This window comes from Carassius carassius, chromosome 49 (assembly GCF_963082965.1).
Source record: "Carassius carassius chromosome 49, fCarCar2.1, whole genome shotgun sequence".
In the NCBI taxonomy this organism is placed as follows: domain Eukaryota; kingdom Metazoa; phylum Chordata; class Actinopteri; order Cypriniformes; family Cyprinidae; genus Carassius; species Carassius carassius.
Genome location: NC_081803.1, coordinates 7,322,307 through 7,343,389, shown reverse-complemented (window position 1 = coordinate 7,343,389; position 21,083 = coordinate 7,322,307). Strand labels below are relative to the sequence as shown.

The following is a 21,083-nucleotide window of genomic DNA, read 5'->3' as shown; positions in this document are numbered from 1 at the left end:
TCTATGACTTTGGGAACCCTGCTGAGTATAAGAATAGAGATGTTTATTACAAAAAGATTCAAATTGTTGACTTAAAAACTATGCCTGTTTGATCTAATTTTGCGATCACAAAATGTGCACATACTAGACTAGTACAAACCAATGATGTTTATTTTGCAGTCACAATGCTTACACTATATGTAGCAGACATCCAAACAAACAATCAAACAATTCAACCAGCTAGCTTATCACTCAATGGACCCAACACACAGTCGTCAAGAAAAACACATTCACATCTGGGAACCAAGAAAAGAAAGTGAACATCCATGAGTGTTGGACATGGTTAAGAGATGAGCTAGTTCTTCACAAACAGTTAGCAGCAACATCTGTTGAGTAGCACAAGTTGCTAATATACTCCATTCGGCCTCTGTGTTTAAATCTACCATATTCTGTTATCCAAAATAAAACGAATCCTGGGGGACAACGAAAAGAAAAAAAGGGTTAAAGCTAGATACAACTGTCGAAAGTGATCCGGTCACGATGACTTGAGTACCAGGGTCTTTTTTATTTGAAGGACACTGCTACATTCTATAGGCTCCACTACCGAAGAACGCCAGATCAACAATAAAGCCACGAGAGACTGGAAGCCTGTGAGGTTAAAAAGCAGGGAAAACAGTTGAACGAAAGCTTAGAGAGCAACTTCACCACAACCAAGTCACTTTTATCTAATCAAATCCACAGACGAAACGATCGAACCCTTCAGAGACAAAAGGGGAAAGGTTACACGTGCGTTCTCAAATGGGAATGGGGTCATTTTAGGACCATTCCCAGGCCAGCAGTGAGCAGATCTAAGAACATCCTCGGTGACGGAGGTGGTGGTGGGGATGTCGAGGTGACCTAAAGGTTGACGCAAGACGGACTTCATCATGCCAAAGATTTGAGGGAAACGGTATTCCTTCTGAAGACGTTAAACGCAAGAGGTTTAGTGTATTTACAGAGCTCCTGTTTGCATTCCATAATCAATTCGAAGGGGAAAAAAAAAAAAAATGTACAACTTGTGATTCTATTCAACATTTGATCACGCCCCTTCTGCGGACAGCTGTCAATCCCAGCACTCACGCCTCAATCCCACATCGTCACCCAGATATAAACGACTCTCTCCATACAGACAAGCCCACACTTCAGCAGTTGCACTAACTTACTAGACTGTAAAAATTTTCAATCACACATTATTTGTCTTTAATCGTAATCATTATAAACATTGTTGAAAATGTTATGAAAAAAAAATTTACACTTTTTTTTTTCTTATGTGTTTCTATACAAGGCAGGCAAAAGCAGAGCACTATGTATCCCAGCTCATCCTAACCCGTCCTCCCACAGACATGCTCTCCCAACACACTCATGCTCACACACACACACACACACACACACTCACACGGACGCCCACTTCCCATTGTCCCTAAGAGTGGTTCAGGTGTGCCGCCCACTCTAGAGTCCACACTGGTGCCATCCCACACCCCAAACCCATTCCCCAGCCATACCCTCTTCTCTCTCTTTGGACTTTGAGCCCCAAATGACAAGAGTATGGTCAAGGAGAATGACCTCTAGAAACTGGCTTTAAAATATGTATATATTTATATGTGTATATATATTTATATATATAAAGGGGTGGAGGGAGGAGGTGTGAAAGGGAGAGAGGTAATGGGGTATGTTTAGGGACTGGGGAGTGGGAGGTGCAGGCTTGCACAGCGGTGATCCCCCGGCAGCCGGGCCAGGGGCAGGTGGGAGTGTGGGCAGGGCCTGGTGCTCTATGGAATGTCAGCTCATCATATCGTTGCTGTTTACCCCGTATGTGGAATTCTTCATGGAGTCATTGACTTCTCTTCTAAATACTGAAAGATTCTGTGTAAACCTGTGGGAAAAAATTAAATCAAGTGAGAATGTATACTATATATATAAGACTAGTGTTAATTGAGACAATAATAAGGTCATGAAATGATAGTTGAGACTAAATGAACATGCAATATCGTTGACGAAAAAAGACGAGACTAAAAAGTAGTTAAAGAACAAAAACTAGCAAAACATTTTCATTTTTGTTGAAAAAAAAAGTGGAGCAAAAACATTTCAGACTACTGTACAAGACTCTGCGAGCGTTCATGTTTACGGTTGCCAGATATCGAGATCAAATCCCATAATCAGAGCTTTTCTGTCAAATGGATAGACTACTCTGGCCAGCTTTTTGCTTTATGCAATCTGGCAACCATTCACACGAAATCTCTCTGTGGAGGCGCCATGATCGGAAAACAACAACAAACAGTATGATGATTTGTACATGACATACAAGTAAGCTGGAGTTCAGCGATCTCCTTTTGAGGTATTCTGCTTAAATTAAAGCGTCTTTTGTATTGTTTGCGATAGTGGTTGCGGATTGTAATGGTTTCTTACGCAACCTCTGTGCACATGTGCGGCAATAAGTTTTTACGTTGTTTTAAAAGAGAAACATTAAAGGTGGGGTATGTATTTTTACAAAAACGCTTTAGAAAACCGAGTCGGGCCGAGTACCAAAACACACTTGTAGCCAATCAGCAGTAAGCGGCGTGTCTACTCATGATGTGTAAGAGAGAGCGCTCAGTGCACAGGACGGAAATTAACCGAGCCGAGCGATCAACAAAGATAGAGATGGCAGATAAATAACAAAAGAGGAAAACGCTTGCAGAATAAAAGGCAGCTTACGATAAGGCAAGAAGCAGGACCTGTATAAATATCGGATCAACTATCCAGCGCTGGAGAGAACTCAAGGGGCAGGGAAGGCCTGCGACTGGTGAGTAACATTGGTTTTGCTTTGTTTCACAGAACTAATGTATGCTGGCTTTTGCTTGAATATGCTTGTGTGTCATGTTCGCTTGTTTGTTCAACTGCAGTCATATTGTTGTTCCCTTCAGCTATGATAAAGACACATTAATTTCCACACCCTTTAAACCTGGAACATCTAAACCTCCTCCACTGTCTGTTTCAAGTGTCAGCATTATTTAATAATAATAATTTAAAAAAGTAAGACGAAAATGTGTAAGTAAATCAAATTACCTGTCTCTGTTTTTGGTTAGCAAGTTTCGCTCTATGCCCTCCATGAGATTTTCAAAGCATAAATGCATGGCTTGCTGCTTTTCTGGTGGTTGGCTGTTCACAATGCTGTTCCTCAAATCTGCAAAATACTACAAACACAATGCAGCAAATCAGCGTATCAGAATGATTTCTGAAGGATCCCGTGACACTGAAGACTGGAGGATTGATGCTGAAAATTCAGTGTTGTCATCACACAGATAAATATTAAACTATATTCAAATAGAAAAAATATTTTCAATTGTAAGAGTATTCCACTATTTTACAGTATTTTTGATTCAAACAAATGCAGCCTTGAGCGTAAGAGACTTTAAAAAAAATCATTAAAAAAATCTATCACATACCTTCTCATTGAGTAGAATCAAGCCAAGCAGTGGGCGGGACATTGACCACTGATTTCTACAATCTTCAAAAATGATGATATTCAACACTGTGGACAGCATCTGGATAAGATTGTGAGAAATCATGTCAGATCAAGTATCTCCAATACATTTCAAAATGTAGAAGTATTTGATAGACATACAAGGAAAATATATTTTATAACGGACATAAATGGCTGTCAAAATTACCTATTTTGTTCCTCTTATGCTTTAAATATGATGAAACACTAAATTATTAAAAACAAGTGTATATTTGATGATTTATTTGTATTTTTAAATCTAAGGTCTTTCGAAGCCTGAGCTCACCTGCTGGATCATCTCGGGGTGCTGCTGCATTATGTGAAGGAAGCGGTCGCTCTCCTGGGCCATGGGCGCCGCTCGTTTCTTTGTGCTGCGTGACAGCTGCTTGAATAGATAAGTAACTATGTGGTCCAAGCTTGAGCAGCAACCAGTGCATACCATTGTGTCTGGAAGGAGACAAACAGAAACAGAGTTCTGGTTTAAAGGATCACAAGCACCTAGGAGTCCATAGTGGAACGGCAGGAGAGTTTGTGAGATTAAAGAGTGTAAAAAAGGAAGCTATACATACACAAAAATCAATGATGAGAAGGTCCTTACCAAGTGCTGTGAGCCCCTCTGATATGGAGGACAGGATGTACATGACCACATGAGGTTCCAGGCTGGCGATGAAGTTCATATGGTCTTGGGTTAGCACCTCCAGAAGAGAGTAGTAAGACTGACTGAGCTTTGGATAGTCCTGGAAGAACAAGGACAAACCAATCAAAAACCAACCAATCTGAATGCTGAAAGACACAATCCTAAAGCTGACAGCTGATGATTTTACCAGCAGGTCACTGTGAGGGATGGACAAGAGCAGCTTAATAAAGGTCTGCAGGGCATTGTCCAAGGCGTCATCTCCATACAGACGGAAGACGCCGAAGTTGACATAGTTGCCACTTAATACGGCTTTCAGCATGGAGAAACAAATGGAGATTCCCTTCAGTTTCAGCGCGTACACCTGATCTTTTGGCACCTCACCCAGCGTCAGGATCCGATTCCCTTTAAGTGGATAAATGCCATTACTATTATGATGATAATTCAATTGAAGTTTTTAATATTTAATACAGCTACACCATACCGGGGGAATAGTTCACTGAAACATCAAAACTGGGTTATTATAGGGGAGTTTGTACCATATGTTGTAATCATCTTGCTGGTTTCCCTGAACAGCAGGATTCCATTCGGTGACGACACATCAAACTGTAATCTCTGTGACCTTCATGTGAAAAAAAAACAAACAAAAACACGCACAATATAAGCCAGAGAACATACATACATAACCTTTAAAACTCAGCTCTAAAGGACACGTGAGATGTAATATTGCCTACCTGTTGTGGACGAGCTCAGCCATGAGTTTGAGGACCGGTGTGGTGCAGGCAGGTACATGGTACCAGAGCTCTATTGCCCTCTGTAAGATGGGCATGTAAGAGGGGTAACTAAGATTTGTTAAGGAGCACATCAAAATGAGCATTCAATCTGAATTAACCTAAGAGATTAGTTTAATATCATTTACTTATTTTCTTAATTTTTTAAATAAACTTATTATAAATAAATATAAATTAATGAAAACAATAAAATAAATATATATACACAAACAAACAAACACAAAAATGTGAACAAATAAACAATTACACAAAATAAATGTATAAAAATACATGCAAACAAACACAATAAATAATTACACAACATAAATGTATAAAAATACATGCAAACAAACACAATAAATAATTACACAACATAAATGAACAGACACACAAAACAAACTAAATAAAAACAATAAAGTGAAAAAACAAACAAAATAATTACAGAAATAAAACAAGTAATTACAAACAATTGAATAAACATGCAAATAAACAAAAAAGAAAACAAAGACTAATAACTTACACAAAACAATTACAGAAAAAAATAATTACACAATTCAATAAACAAATGAAAACATTAAACAAAAAAGGGAACAAACAAATAATTACACAAAAGACAAATAAAATAAATAAAAATTACACCAATAAAATAAACAAACAAATAAATGTAAATTTAAGGATACATCCAATCAAAGAGCATCATAAAGCTGGTCTTGGCATTAAAGGCAAAGGCAATTCCCCGCAGATCTCTCACCAGTCCTACTAAAGTCCTCTGAATAAAAACAAATACACAAAAAATAAGAAAACATTTTGCAAATGTTTCATGCCACACTGAGGTTGTATGATAAACAATATAACATCTCACTTTTGCTTCTTGTTCATTGAAGGTGTTGGTGCTGAACATCTGAGCAATGGCCTCGAATGCAGCAGTGAGAGGAAGCATGAACTGTTCAAACTGGTCCTCGTCCTCACCTGTCAAAGATACAGAATGTCTCTAAAGATGTCCTTTTTACATGACACTTCTATGCTATCTCTAAAGATACTTCTACAGGTACACCCTTACCCAAATCTACCATGAGAAGTCTTCCTAAGGCTGTGTAGAAAGTGGTCCGGCACCTCATGTCACTAAGGTTGGCCTGATTGTTCACACCCAGGAAAGAAAAGTGCTCGCTCTGTCACACCGAAGGAAAACAAGACACTGTCAGCTTGTTAAAGTAACTCCAGAAACAAAGAACAGTAAAAAAACAACAACTAGATAATTAACTTAATTGTGCTTCAAGGAAAAATAGAGCTGAAGTGGAGTGAAGGAGGAGAAAGGCTCAGGTTGGTCACTTACTGTGTGGTTGTTTAGCATGAACTGGACAGCAGTGAGCTTCACAAGTTTTCTTACACTGCTATATGTGAGAAATAATGTTAAGGAAACAGACAAGAACATATTCACTGTCAAAAACATCACGGACCATTTTATACATTTACATTAAATAACAGTCCATCATCCTCAGTAACAATGCTAATATTTTTTTACATTTTAACCAGCAACATGCGTGTAAGGATATCCAATCGAGAGGTCATTGAGGAGCTGTAGTGTCTTAGATGTGATTGGTTCACACTGTCCCCAGTACTTCAAGTTGGTGATTCTGCATTAAAACAAAACTCTACATTAAAAACATTGCTTTTTTTGGGAATTGTTATTTTTGTCAAAATTAGGTTTTATGTTAATTATACCCATCACTTATTATATACTCACATTTTCCCAATGAAAACACTGAGTACCATGGTCTCATCATTCAAGCCAAGAACCTCTGATAGTCTTCGATATAACTAGGGATCAAACAAAAGTATATTATTTACTGTCATCTTGTATTCATCCCAAACTGGTGCTTTGCATTGTAGCTTGAACAATCTATTTTATAACTATGTTATATGTTAAACTACAAAAAAAACTGGTTGATATATAAAGCCTCGAGAAGCAAGCAAATATGACAAATCACAGGGATATATACACACACACACACACATAGTGGGACCGGCATAGGAACTCGAGACGGGAATCAAACTCGGGTCGCCATGAGCTCAATTGTGCTGTATATGTTGGCGCACTAACCACAAGGCTATAAAATCTTGGAAGCAAGCAAATAATCCTTATTGTCGAGTTCTGATTATAGTCCAGTCCCAAATGGCACGATCCTCTGAGTCTACACTTTGCTGCATGGGCTGCTGGATAACAGTACTCTGAAATCTATATCCCTATGGTCCAAATTAAGTGTGTCATTTGGGACAATTCTCCAAATCAGACTTTGCAATAGTTTTTGCACAAATGGTACACTTTTTAACAGGAGAGGGAATTTTAAGGTGTTAAATTCCAAGGTAAAGGACAACAGGTCAAAGCAGAACTAAAGCCAGGTTTAGAGGAATCGCTAGTCTTTCTATGTGCACTTATCTTCTCTGTTCACAGTTTGGAATCTGAGCAACAGGAGAGAAAACTTCAGCTTTTTGGTTAGTTGAGACAGGACACGGTCATCTCCAACATAACCCCCACTCCAAAAAAAGAAAACCCTATCAAACCCACAAGTCTACTAAGTAGGGCTGGACGATTATGGCCTAAAGTCAAAACCTCGATTAATTGAACACTTTACCTCGATTACGAATAATGAACAATTATTTTGTTTCTGTTTAGTTTTTTTTGCCCTCATAGTTCACTTACAAGGTTTGCAGGGCCCTGGTTCAGGTTGTACCAGTGGGCCCTGTTTGAAAGTGTTTAGTTTGTATGTTCGTTCTGTTTATTTGTTAATCAACATGCCCGCCACGTCCCAGAATGCAACGCGGCGCCCAAGCCCTATTAGGCGCAGTCACTTTAAGAGACAATGGTTGCATCTAATATAATACACATTAGGGCTGTCAAAATTGCTTATAATTGACGTTCGAATATTCCCTCTAAAAAATACATGAATATTCGAACTATTTGAACATCTGGTTGCGCATGTTGTCAATGATGCGCATTACATCAATAACAGGCAAAAATAATACAAAGAGACATAACTACTTGTAAAGATAGTCTATTTAAGTTTAAACATATATGACAACGTATTACCTACACAAAAACAAGGAAATCAACTAATTGCCAAGACTGCAGACCTCACGATCTCTCACCCTCACGTTCTCTGCACATAATGGTTTAAATGAACAAACAAATTTTTGTGCAAGCAATTTAAGGTCGCGACTGTTGTCCCAAATATAGCAGGTTTCATTCAGTGATTGAAACAAATATTATTAATATTAATTGAAGTTTTACAGCATATAGAACTGACATTGAATGCTCCGAGCGAGCTGTGCTGTGGTAAACATGGAACTTTTCCTTGACATGAAACGATAAATAATCAAACCTCGGATCCATTGCTTGACAGAACTCCCCGAAGCCTGCCCCATCCACGACACTGATCGGTCTCATGTCCTTACAAATGAATGAAATTAATTTATCCGTTATGGCCTCTTGTCGTGTTGCAGACAAAGTGCTTGCGGCGAGCGATGCAAAGTAACGTTAAGGGTCAAGACGTGACTGTTTAGCTGGAGTTCCACACATTATGCCATGCTCATTTGGGTGAACATTTTTGAGATGTGACCTCATGTTGCTAGTGGTCGAATGGTATCTTAAATAGCTTGGATACAACTTTATCTTGCGGGTCAACAATTTTACCTCATTTTCTCTGCTGTGGTCGAGTTGGGCTCTGCACTTGCTGGCATCTTCCATGAAGACGCATCAACTTTCAGCAGTGATGCTGTGCCAGACAGTGCGACTCCTGTGACCTGCCCCTGAACCCTCAGGCGCGCTAGCGCACCCACTCGCAAAGCAGACAACCACGCCTCTACTACCGCAGACCTTTTTTTCCACATTTTTTTTATGCGAATATTAATTTTCACCTTCGAAATTTGTTTTTTTTAACTATTCGAATACATATTCGAATTTAGAATATTCGTTGACAGCCCTAATACACATACGATTTTTTTCTCAACTGTTTACTTTAACTTGAGACATAACTGACAGCATTTCCGAACATACTATCCAAGACGGGTATTTTCACATAATTATGTATTTGTCGGTACAAGAGCAAAAACAGACAAATTCGGTGTTCAAGTGTTTAGAGACGCCTCTCTCTGCGTGAGCCCTGAACACCAGAACACCACGGTGCTGAAGTGGGCTCTTACACATCCTTTTCTGTTTGTTTAAACTGCGATTTGTTTTTGTTCGTTGAGGTGCAGGAGGAACTTAAAGGAGAACTTTGCAAAGGAGAGGTCGGTTCAGTGTTGTCTGTGAGACGCGGCTCTCTCTCCGCGTGCGCACCGAGCACAGCGCGAGTAACCAGCTGCTCAGTTCAGCTTTTCCGCATCTTGTGTTTGAATGCTTCAAAGTTTTTTGAATGGTTACATTTGCAAGTGGCAAGGCTTAATAACACGTCAAAATGATATGCTTTCATGACGACACGCAGCAGCATTCGGTCAACTGTCCTGAGCGTCTTTTTAGACTGGCCCCAGCCAGACGGTTGAGATCGACTATTAAAGTTGGGATATTTTTTCCTATTGAAAGAACGATCATAGCTCACTATCAGCAGTTATTTTATCTATGTTCATACCATTTCTTACATATTGTTGCTCGGTGTAAGAGATTAATGAAGATTAAAGGTAAACAGTACCAGTACGAGTGATTGCATGTGTGAATTAGTCATACTGTCTCTATATGAAGCTTGGGGTTGTAAATAGCCTAGTTCCTTCAAAAGTAGAAAAATATGCTATAATAAGTTTTGAGATTCTAAGATACTTTAGTGATAAATCAAAGGACAGCGCTGACAACTGCGTTCCTCTATGCGCGCGATCTTCACAGCTATGAGTTTTCGTGCCACAATGCAGCTGCGTGAACATGGTAGCCTGATATAATAATACACATCCGACCGTCTAATCGCTTGAACGTCCAAACCATAAAACAAATACAACTGACAAAGTTTAGTGAAGACTCAAGGCTCACCGCTCGCGCGCCATCACTATGTGTTGAACCGGCGTTCACCTTCGTGTTTTGCTTTTATGCCACTGACTGGTAGAATCATCACCGAAATAACCGACATGGGAAAATTTCGTCGGTTAGAGGTTCTAAATTTCTACTTTTCGATTAATCGTCCAGCCCTACTACTAAGCATGCAAAAAAGCTCAATCGACTGCCACTTTTTAAAGCCCACACACAACACATTCACAAATTTCATCCATTCGGAGCGTTCATAGGAAAACCCCTGTGAATGTTACAAAAGATCAATAATTAATTAACTGCTAGCTGATTTTTTGTTTTAGATTTGTTGTCTAAAACCACAGCTTGAAGTTCACGCTCACAGACTTACAACATAACTATAATTACCTTTGATGATTTTTGCACCTGGTCACCGATGTAGATTTTGCGAAACTGCTCAAAGAAACTGAGCATGGCCAACTCAAGCTTCTCATTTCCTGCTTGAGCCAGCCGTGAGTCTGTGAGGTTCATTAACTGCAAAACTCTGAAAATGACACGCACAAAAAGTAAAGAAACAAACAATGAGAAGCAAGAACCCATGATCCCCAGACTTTTTTGTTTCACAACTAGAAATATATTAAAAGTAAAAAAACTACGTCCATAAATGTTTTCTTAAATACTATATGTGGGAGAAAAAAAATTCACAATTAGTACAGTATAGCGTGAAAAACCTTTTTTTTTTAATTTGCTAAATATGATATTTAACAGTGTTAAATTATTTGCTTTTAAAAATTAACTTCTAAAAATGTTATATTTTGTTGTTTCAACACAACACAAAATTCAACACAAACATTTTAATTTAATTTTCATATACATCTATCTATCTATCTATCTATCTATCTATCTATCTATCTATCTATCTATCTACACACACACACACACACACACACACGCACACGCACACGCACACGCACACGCACACACACGCACGCATATGTTCTAATCTTTTTCAACTGCACTGAGAACAAAAAACAGCCAACCAATAAGACATTTGGTCACAGAGCCTCTGCTGTTACATAAAACTACAACTTGGTGGCACTCATGAACAGACTATTTTGGGAGTAAAGGAAAAATGTGGAACCGACTCTCTTTCTCTGTACTTTTGTATTTGGTGCCGTTTGATAAACATCACCGTGAATACAAATATCTCAATGGTCTTTTGAAAATATGTAAATACTGTTCAACTTTCTTCATTCTTGTGACAAGAGGGTGTCAAAAACAAAACGTTATGCAGTGCTTTGTGTCCCGGGGTATTTCTGCTTTTATGTAAGCATTACCTACTGTCAAAAAATAATTTAGCAAATTCAATTAGCCTATCTGATTCTGTCAGAATAGACAAATCGTTTAACTGAATTTTAGTTTCTTCTTAGTGTGAACAGGCCTTTAGTGGCGATTTCTCACCGACACACAAGCTCCCCATCCATGGCATCCTGCTCATCCGTGCTGGCGAAGGATACTCTTCCTCCAATGACTGCGCCAATGATGTATACTAGCCACGTCAAACGACCTGGACAACACACACGTAACAGAAGTATTGTTATGTTAAGTCATAATGCAATATATTGATTTGTATATTAGGTTTTTTAAGCTCACCCTCCTGCACTGCGATGTCCATTGTGCTGGAGTTGGTGGACTGCAGCAGCTCCTGGTACGACTGGGCCGACTGATCGAAGAGCTGGACCAGCAGGGCACAGGTCTTCTCATACTCACACCGGCCGATAGTAGACAGCTGGTCCAGCTGCTGTTGAACCAAGCCAGCATCATCCAAGGGGTCTTCAAGACCATCCCTGCATAGAATGGATATTGTATATTCACACATTTAAGACATCGGACATTACCGTGAGTTCAAGTAATGCTCACGTTACCTCAGAATGATGTGCACGGACTCTAGACGGGACGTGATGTAGGCCTTGGTCACCTCAGGGGTGTAGGTCTCCAGCATGTGGGGCTCCGTGGCTTTCACATAAGGGACAGATGCTGCCAACCGCTGCCACAGGCTCAGCAGATAGTGCACACTGTTGGGCGCAAACTCCCAGTGCTGGGACACACCAAAGTTATCAGTCTTTAAAATGCCAATTTCTCACATTCACTTAATATCATCAGCAAATGAACAAAAAAACTGCAGTCAAACTGGTTCAACTTCTGTATAAATCATATATTAGCTTTATGTTTAGCACGCAAAGTCTTTCACTCACCTGCAGACTAGTTACGGTGAAGTTAGCAATCAGTCTTATGACCTCGGGGTAGTTCTCTACTTTGACCAGCTCTCCCAGCTGATAGTTACTCTTGAGTCGAGCCAGCAGTCGACAGAACTCATGGTAGTTGTTTGGGTCTGACAAACTCTGCAAATCAAACATAAAAACAACAACATGAGCATTGCCATGTTAACATATCAGCCACATAACACTCACAAATAGATTTGACATTTTAAAGCCACTATTTCAGGCTACATATATAATATTCAGCATTTTTTTTACTTTATGTTAATATTATCTAAACAATACAATGAGAGTAATTATTCTTAGAAGTAATATCCGGACAGACGGCATACTTGAGGGTTCTCCAATATTCTCTTCACACCATCTACTAAAATGGAGAGGAACTTGGCTCGCTCTGCGTTGTTGAAGAGAGACCTCCGGACAGATGCTATTTGGACTAGACAAGACAAAACCTGAAAGACAAACAGCACATTTAATACTAAACTGTTCACATTATTATTGGAAGAGTCTTGACATTATCTACGAGGCAAAGGCTTGTTTATCTTCACACTCATGTCATGCTGTCGGTCTGACACTCACCAAGGGGGACAGCGAGGGAGGGATGGAATGATACAAATCAAAAAACAGCTGCAAGGTTGAGGAATCCAAAAAGGCTGCAGAAGAGAAAAAAAAATCACTAAATTATGCCACGCGAATAATTTAGTTAACTGCTCGAAAGGGCTTTTGCGCACCAAGGCAGCATTTATGTTATCAAAAATAATTAAACCAGTAATTATTTTCTATAGTAACTCTTTTTTATTTTAATTAAGCTTAATTTCCAGCAACATTACTCCAGTCTTCAGTGTCATGATTCTTCAGAAATCATTCTAATATGCTGATTTTATTCTCATCAATGCTGTGCGGTTTCATATTTTTGTGGAAACCACAATCATCTTTTATATACTTTTTTTCTTTTGACGAAGAAAGTTCAAAACAAATGCATTTATTTGAAATGGAAATCTTTTTAAACATTATAAATTTATTTACTGGGACTTTTGATCAATTTAATGTGTCCTAGCTTGCTGAATAATAGAAGAAAAAAAAAAAATCTAAAGTCACAATAGCCAACCAGAAAAGAGAGAGAGAAAGACAACTTTTTATCAAGAAATCTTGAATAAAGAAGCAGTTCTACAGAAGATTAAAAATATTCCATTTAGAATTTTACAAAATCTTTAAACAAGGACTGGAACACAGTTGCTTCATATGTTGCCAAAAACCCTCCGATCACCTGATCTCCAGCTGGTGGGGATCTGGACGGTGCACAGATCATCTGAGGACTCATCGGTGGATGTACCGATGAAATCGAAGTTGAGGCAATTGTGGGCCAGTTTGAGTAGCTGCATGAGGAGCCCATGCTGGCTCTCATCATTTAGATTCAAGTTCTTCCCAGATGCCTGCAGACATACAGAACAATCCACTGAGCCCTTGACAGAAATCCCAAGCAGGCTGGTTTAGCGGTTGTGAAGGAGAATATATAGACAGTATATTGTATATATTGTGTAGTCTCTTAGTCGTACCTGCTTGAGGAGGTTGCAGGAGAGGGTGAAGATGTCAAACAAAGAGGAATCTCGAAAAGATGACGCAATCTTTCTATGTTTTGTAAGTGGATGTGTTGAGTCCGCCTGGAGAATCGAAAGAAGAATCTAGGAATAAGTCATTTATCTTTCATGTGACTTTCAGACTAAAGGAAGACATAGTGTGAGTGTAGAAACTTACTTGGTTAATCTCATTGGTTAACTGGGAAAGGATTGTGACTCCTATGATGCAGTGTTCAACACTATCCTGAAAGTAAATAAGTTTCAAACACAAACAACTGCATAACTTCAGGAGCATTGCTCAAATTCAACAAAAATGTTGCCTTTAAACATGCAGTGTCATCATTTATGCCATCATGCTGAGTATGAGAGTGTGAGTAACAAACAGTTCACATGAGACAACTCCGCTTCAGTGATGAACTTGTCATTTTTAACTAAAAATGAAACACTAAAGAGAAAACACAAATGCCAACTGCAACTGTTTGAATTTTAACCACAAAATGCTTCTTTAGACTAGTTACATTAAAAGGTCCTCATTTGTGAAACAGGAGTTTTTGTATATTGCATTTGTGTAATTTGCTCATAAATCATTTCTGCGGAAATGGATGCGTTTTCCTTGCATTTAATAAAACGCATTATATAAGAATGGTTTTAGAAGCCATTGACAAATTTATTGCTCGTGTCATGATAAATGAGGGCAAATGTTTTCACAAAGTTCAACGTGATTTTGATAATTGCATCAAAAATATCAAACAAAATCTAAAATATGATCATGTAGAATAAGGCATTAATATGCGCTTTATAAGTATTAATAGACATCCAATATGCTAGTAATATGCATGCTTATAAACAACTAGTTAATAGAGTTTTATAATCTAAAAGTGCTTTTATAAAATAATTGAACTTCAACTTTAACAGACTTTGAGAAAACACATCCATATTAAATTATCCACGTTCGTTTGGATTTTTCATATGGAAAGAGCAATTAATGATGGTCTACGAAATACAGGTGGTCCATTTTTTTTATATTTTTTATGCAATTATCAAAATCACCTTGAACTTTGTCAGGACATATGTCCTTATTCATTAAACATGAGCAATACATCACTGTGTAAATGGTTTATAAAACTATTCTTATGTAAATTGTTGCCTTTAATGCAAGGTAAATGCATGCGAAGTGCTACAAATTTTTAATTTTAATTCAGATGAACATCAAAAATGTCCTTTTCACGTGTTCCTACTTGTCTTAAAGATGTGATAAAAAAAAAAAAGAAACAAAAAAAGAACATATTTCCAAGTAGTATTACTCTGAAGAATATAATATTTTCTAATAATACTATAAAATGGATCATACCTGCAGGAACCTCGTCACATCGACAATGACATTCCTGAAGATGTAATCTTCCTTTTGGCAGTCAAACCAGCCAAGCTTGGTGATTCTGGCATAGAGCTGGATCAGGGCTTGTGTCACGAAGGCAGCAAGCTTCGGCCGGGTCGCCAGATAGTTGAGAACATAATTTCCTGAGGAACCAATGAGACAAGTCTTTTAAAATGTTGTCTTTGCATGGATCTCATGGCTGACCTGATAAACTCACGAATGTCAATACGCTGCTCCAGAGGAAGTGGATTGCTTGTACGAGACACCAACTTGGAGAGACATGTTGCAGCCAACAACTGCGAGTACGAGGACTGTAAAGATTTTACAAATACAGTGTCAAGTTAAACAGTTGCTTAACTCAAACTAACGGACTAGGATTTTTGAGAAAACTGCTGTCAGATAAACTCAGATGTCCTCTTCTTCACAGTTTTCAAAAAGTTTAATTCTTACACTTCCGCTTTCCAGCAACAACTGGCATTTACTCAGACAGTCGGGACTGTTGGTGAACTCCACCAGAGCTTTCTCGGCCTGTAGACGTGTGGTGGTGTCTGTGGTCTCATATAGCTGCTTGCACAGGATCTCTAGCTGGGCTAGGCTCTGCAAAAGAGACCCACGTGAGTTAAGTGTTAGCAAAAGACGTTCAGAGCATATTTGAGTGAGGAATCAATAAAACTCCTATGTCTAAACAATTTACTCATCTAAACTATTTTTATAAACTAAGTCCTACAAAGTCTACTTGCAGAGATGTGTTAGTATTCAAGTGGCCAATGACGTTCATTTATCCACATGGATCTTTTTCATCAAAAATTCGTAAATGAAATTCATTCATACAACAACTTGAATACGACTAAACAGACAGCAGTATGTTTTTAGTATATGCATTCAAATCTATTTCTGTACTTATTTAGGGGATACATTAAAACAAATAAAAATAACAAAATGTCAGGCTGACTAAAGTTAAAAGTAGCTGGACAATCTTTAATCATTTCTTGAAAATATAATTTTGGCAAAACTGCTTTAACTAAACTTTTGTATGCCAAATCATAAGCGTCAAAATAAAAAAAACAATGATAAAGACGCGTTCAAGGTTTTAGGGAAATCTGTTATTTATTTGACTTGATTACACCACATGACAGTTTTAGTGTCATTAAATTCTTCTAGTTGTTAAAACTGTAATAGCGCAACTCCTCAACAAACTGCGCAACTTGAAATATCATTCATGTCCAAACTAAAGTTGTACCCTAAGTCTTATAATCTTAAGATAGAGAGCTTTAGTATCTTCTTGTACAATCACAACATCAAACATCAGCTTTATGAAAAACTAGACACTAATGTTCCATTGAGCAAATTAATGCACAGACATAACATCCACAAGTTATTGTTCTAGGACACCGAGGGAGTATCTGGTTCATGAATGCATGAAAGACTATGTGGTGACTGGAAAAAAAGTCAGCGAAACACTTCGGTAATACATAGAGGAGCAATGAAAGAGCTAACCCGTGATATGCAGCAACAAGCCTCTAAACAGTTCTTTGTTCCCTGTGGAGCATAACTACAAAACCAGCATCAGCAGAAAAACAGCAGATGCAACAAATGCACAGCCTCAATGAAAAACATCAAGTTTATAATGCCAACAAATACTGAACTAATGAACTCAGAACAATTTTTTTTGCACTCAAATGTTAAATCCCTTGTTAAATCAACACTTTAATTCTCGAACAGTTTAAACTTTCTTGTGCGTTCCACCAACTTTAAGCTGTTTTCTTATGTCAGTGTAGGTACCGGTATATGCTTGATGCAACCTGCTGATAACTGAATCAAGAGTCTTTAAAAGAACAGGGAGGACCCCTAAACATACAAGAAAAAAAAACTAGATAAAATGCAAGCTGTATTTCCAAGCAACTGCACAGGAAAGATAAGACGCCTCCAAGTTTAAAAAGCCCAAAATGAACACATGTATTGGTTTTTACTAAATCAACTAACATCAACAACCACCATCAAACTGTTTGTACTAGGGATGCACCGAATATTCGGCCACTGAAAATTTTCGGCCGAAAATGGCATTTTCGGTTTTCGGCCGATAGACTTTTATCACCGAAACAACACGGCCGAAATGTTGTGATGACGCAAACAGAAACCGCAACCTGCACATGCACCTGCATAGCGCAGACCACGAGCTCCCCACGACATTCACTTCACACCAGTGAGAACATTCTCTCTCTTCTTATTCCTTTATTCGCAGCACTAAAGCGTCTCCTAACAAAGAGATTAAGACGGACCACGAAGTGATAACAAAGAAAAGTAGAGTCGGTTAGCACACGTCTCACTGAGATCTTTTCGGATCCTCTGCACTTCATCGCGAATGTGCTTGATCCGCGTTATAAAGACCATTACTTGGATGCGGAAATAAGGCAGCGCGCACGAGAAATGATCCAGGCCGTGCTGGATGCGGAGAACCCGCGTGGAGACGGAGAAACTCCAAGCGCAGGAGACTGAGATCAGAGCGCAGAAAAAAAGACTCGTGTCTGCACCAGATGAGGCGCATGCACCCTCGTTGTCTGATGTGTCCAGTGGAATTCTGCAAGAAAGTGCCTCAAATAATAATAATACGTTGGCTATTTTGTTCTTAGGCTACTATATATGTGACATTATTTATATATATATACACACACATACATAATATCAGATTGTAGCCATTTTTCTGGTAGATTTTCTGCTAGATTTCTGCTTTAATTTGATAAAAATATTTATTTATGCCCTGGCCCTATTTAAATACACTCTCTCAAATATTTCTCAAAAGTCAGGCAGATGACAAGCTCAACTGCACAACAGCTAGATGGTTATCTGTCTGAAGTCCCCATCCCCAGAAGTGATAACAGTCTTGCCTACTGGAGAAGTAATGCACTTTCTAGTCCTACAGAGAAAAAATTCAAATGCACTTCACTTAAATGCACTTTTTATGAGAGAACAGTTAATTTTAAAACCTTTCTGCAGGCCAGTAGGCCTGTACATTATTATTTAATATACACATGAGTGGGATAAATTTTTAGTTTGAATTTTATTTTAATACTGTGCATTGTTGCAATGTGCTTAATAAATATTTGCATAATTTGTAATTATGTATTTTTATGTTTTTTTTTAATAATTTATGTAATTGTAATTATCTTTGAAACTCTAATATTAATTTATGCAATTGCAATGTCTTAATTTTAGTAAAGTTAGTACACGGTCATAGCAATAAATGCAATGGTACTAATAATTGGCATAATTTCTTTCGGTGTTTCGGTTCTCGGCCTTGGTTTCTCTTTTTCGGTTTTCGGTTTCGGCCAAGAATTTTCATTTCGGTGCATCCCTAGTTTGTACCTACCTACAACATTTTGACGCCAAATATTAACATGCTTTAAGCATTCTGCATTAAACATTTAAGTGTACCTAAACACTTCTGAATTACAATTTTACAATAAACAAAGTTTAAAGCTGCTAAACGCGTAAGAAATACTGTCGAGTCATAACAACCTACTAACCTAACAACATGTTCTGTGATAATTATGTAAACAAACACACACTGAACCATTTTTTGGTTGGTTTAGGTCTAAAACAAGCATGGTACACCACCCAAGGTGTGATCGGCAACACTCAAACAGATTTTAAGACACAAAGCTGCTCCGGTGGTAATTAATAATCTATTACTGCATATGAAAAGGCTTCTTCATCACCTACAGAGTAACAGGACGCGAGACAACAACACTGGAAAGATCATGTTTACTGTTGCCTGAGCACATAAGAGTCAGGTTAACACAAGCACTGTTCCCCACCTGAGTACATTTAATGGGAATATGCAGTTATTCAACACTGTGTTTAACCTCCTTAACCCTTTCCCTCGAATATGACCGGTCTTGTCATTTGTGATGTGTAGCAGCTTTTTACAAGTTGACAGATGACAAGCAGGGGCTGTCTGAAAACACGCTAACATTAACGTTTAACGCTCCAGTCACGTCCAAAAATACTGTTTAGTTATGAATGTGTTCGGGAACCAGTCAAAAGAGAATAAGGGATAGAAAAATATAAATGTATTTCGATTTCTGAGCGGACGTTACCTGTCTATTACACCCAAGACGACTTGGGTTGCCAAGTTGGCCTTAATAACCCCTCAGTTACCAAAGATCGTTATCAGGACTTATTAAATACCAGTGAAACGAAATGCATTTTAGTAAATGTAACAACATTTCGACTAATAAACACCCATAAAGAAAATAAAACATTAAATATGACATGCATTACAAAACAGTGAAAAGTGCTGACATCACTGGCTCGCTGCCTTCACTTCATCCAGTTATTCTACAGCTGCTTAAAAAAAATAGTTAGTAATTTATATATATTTATATTTATATGTCTTTAAACTCTGTTACCCATTTAAAATTCTCAGGAGATGTTAATGTGCATAGCGATTTTATAACTTTGATGAAAAACTAGTTTCTAGTCGGGCTATTTGACGAGGCGGTGCGCGGGAGAATCTCGTGAGTTAGCACGCGAGCTACAGGCTAACAGCGAGAGAGCTCAGCGAACCGGGCACATTTGTGTCCAGCAATTACACAATGACAGATAACCGCGTGCAAATACGCCTTTGGGCTCATCGAGAGGCTTTTCTCTTGGAAAAAGCCTCGCTGAGCTCGGGTTACTATCGCTTGTGTTTACAAGGCCGGTGTATGCATTGCATGGCAAGCGGCTGAATGAGGGATGTTGCCTTGTTTACAATGTAGAACATCACTGTCGCTATAGAGTTACATGCGATTTAATAGAAACTATCTCTCGGGATCTACCATCTCTGTTGCTTAATATAAAATACCTTACATTTTGCTTCAAAACAACTTTCACCCATGCTGCAGAGTTGTATGTTAGCCTGGATCACAGAGTTAAAATCAACATGATGACAGGCCACAAGTCAACACTTGATAATCGCATCCAGTGAAGCACGCGAGTCAACCTCTCCAGCTGCGAGACGCATGCATTTAAAACCAACACACGCGCATCACGGAAACAAGCCTCGGGATCTATCATTAGACTGCAGTGGATCATATTTCATTAATTTAATAAAAACAAAACAAAATCATTTACTTACCTGCACATGATCCGCCATTTTGCTCCATTCATGCTCCTCTCACTCCCCCTGACAATGAGCATGCGCGCGAATGCCCACGATCACGGGAACATTTACGCAATTGACGCACGTCGTGATAAAGCCAGGTGTTCGCTGGGGGCTTCGTGAATCCCGTTACGACCACGACAGACTGCCGCCGCAGAAAAGAGCCTTTGTTTACATGCTTCTTAAAGTGAAACTGCGAGCTCAGATTTTGGAGGTCACGTGGATAAGACTCTAAGCGTGATTGATAGTTCTTATTGTGAAGTTGAGAAATAAGGCTATTAAACTTTCAAAGAGGCTCCCGCGGGCTTTCTGACACCTTTTGTAAACATGCACACAGTAATTAGACTAATCAGAACATTATAAACAGATACATTGTTGTTGTTGTTATTATTATTATTATTATTATATACATTTTCAGGATATGAAGACTCCAGACAGACAGTTTTCTGTAGTTTTAATTTACATTGAGCGAGTAGAGCCTTCAGGGATGTGTTGGCATCACATGACTAGATGATTTAGTAAGATTATCAACAACAACACTAATAATAATAATTTTCTGTAGCCTATAATAAAGTATTGTTTCACACAAATCAATCTGAATCTTTATCATCTTTTCTTCTCTATCTTGTAATGTATATGCATCTGTATATTTAGCAACTGATTTAAAAATATGACAAATAACTGAATAACAGATTTAATAAAGTAATAACTTTTAATGAGTTTAAATAAATAATTACCTGCATGAATAATCCAGAAGACTAGATTTTCCAAAGGGTTTTTATGATGTGGTTTTTCAATACAAAGTCTGTGGGAAATATA

The 21,083-nt window shown here is 38.3% G+C and overlaps 1 protein-coding gene across 2 annotated transcripts; it reads right to left on the bottom strand.

Moving 5' to 3' along the window:
* Window positions 1–677: 677 nt before the first annotated feature.
* xpo7 (exportin 7) lies at window positions 678–20,393 on the bottom strand. Of its 2 annotated transcripts, none has more exons than XM_059545333.1 (28): window positions 20,241–20,393; window positions 15,572–15,718; window positions 15,339–15,432; window positions 15,098–15,264; window positions 13,925–13,990; window positions 13,726–13,851; window positions 13,437–13,602; window positions 12,749–12,822; window positions 12,502–12,621; window positions 12,146–12,292; window positions 11,816–11,988; window positions 11,544–11,737; window positions 11,352–11,457; window positions 10,299–10,434; window positions 6,648–6,721; window positions 6,457–6,537; window positions 6,237–6,300; window positions 5,964–6,072; window positions 5,766–5,872; window positions 5,584–5,672; window positions 4,868–4,975; window positions 4,673–4,755; window positions 4,324–4,538; window positions 4,098–4,236; window positions 3,786–3,946; window positions 3,444–3,542; window positions 3,064–3,191; window positions 678–1,891 (listed from the first exon to the last, which is right to left on the bottom strand). In XM_059545333.1, the coding sequence occupies exons 1-28, from the start codon at window positions 20,256–20,258 to the stop codon at window positions 1,798–1,800; spliced, it is 3,285 nt and encodes a 1,094-aa protein (XP_059401316.1). In that variant the 5' UTR covers window positions 20,259–20,393; the 3' UTR covers window positions 678–1,797. The 2 variants fall into 2 exon arrangements, with proteins under 2 accessions (XP_059401316.1, XP_059401317.1); XM_059545334.1 differs by having other exon boundaries at window positions 13,726–13,830.
* Window positions 20,394–21,083: the final 690 nt, after the last annotated feature.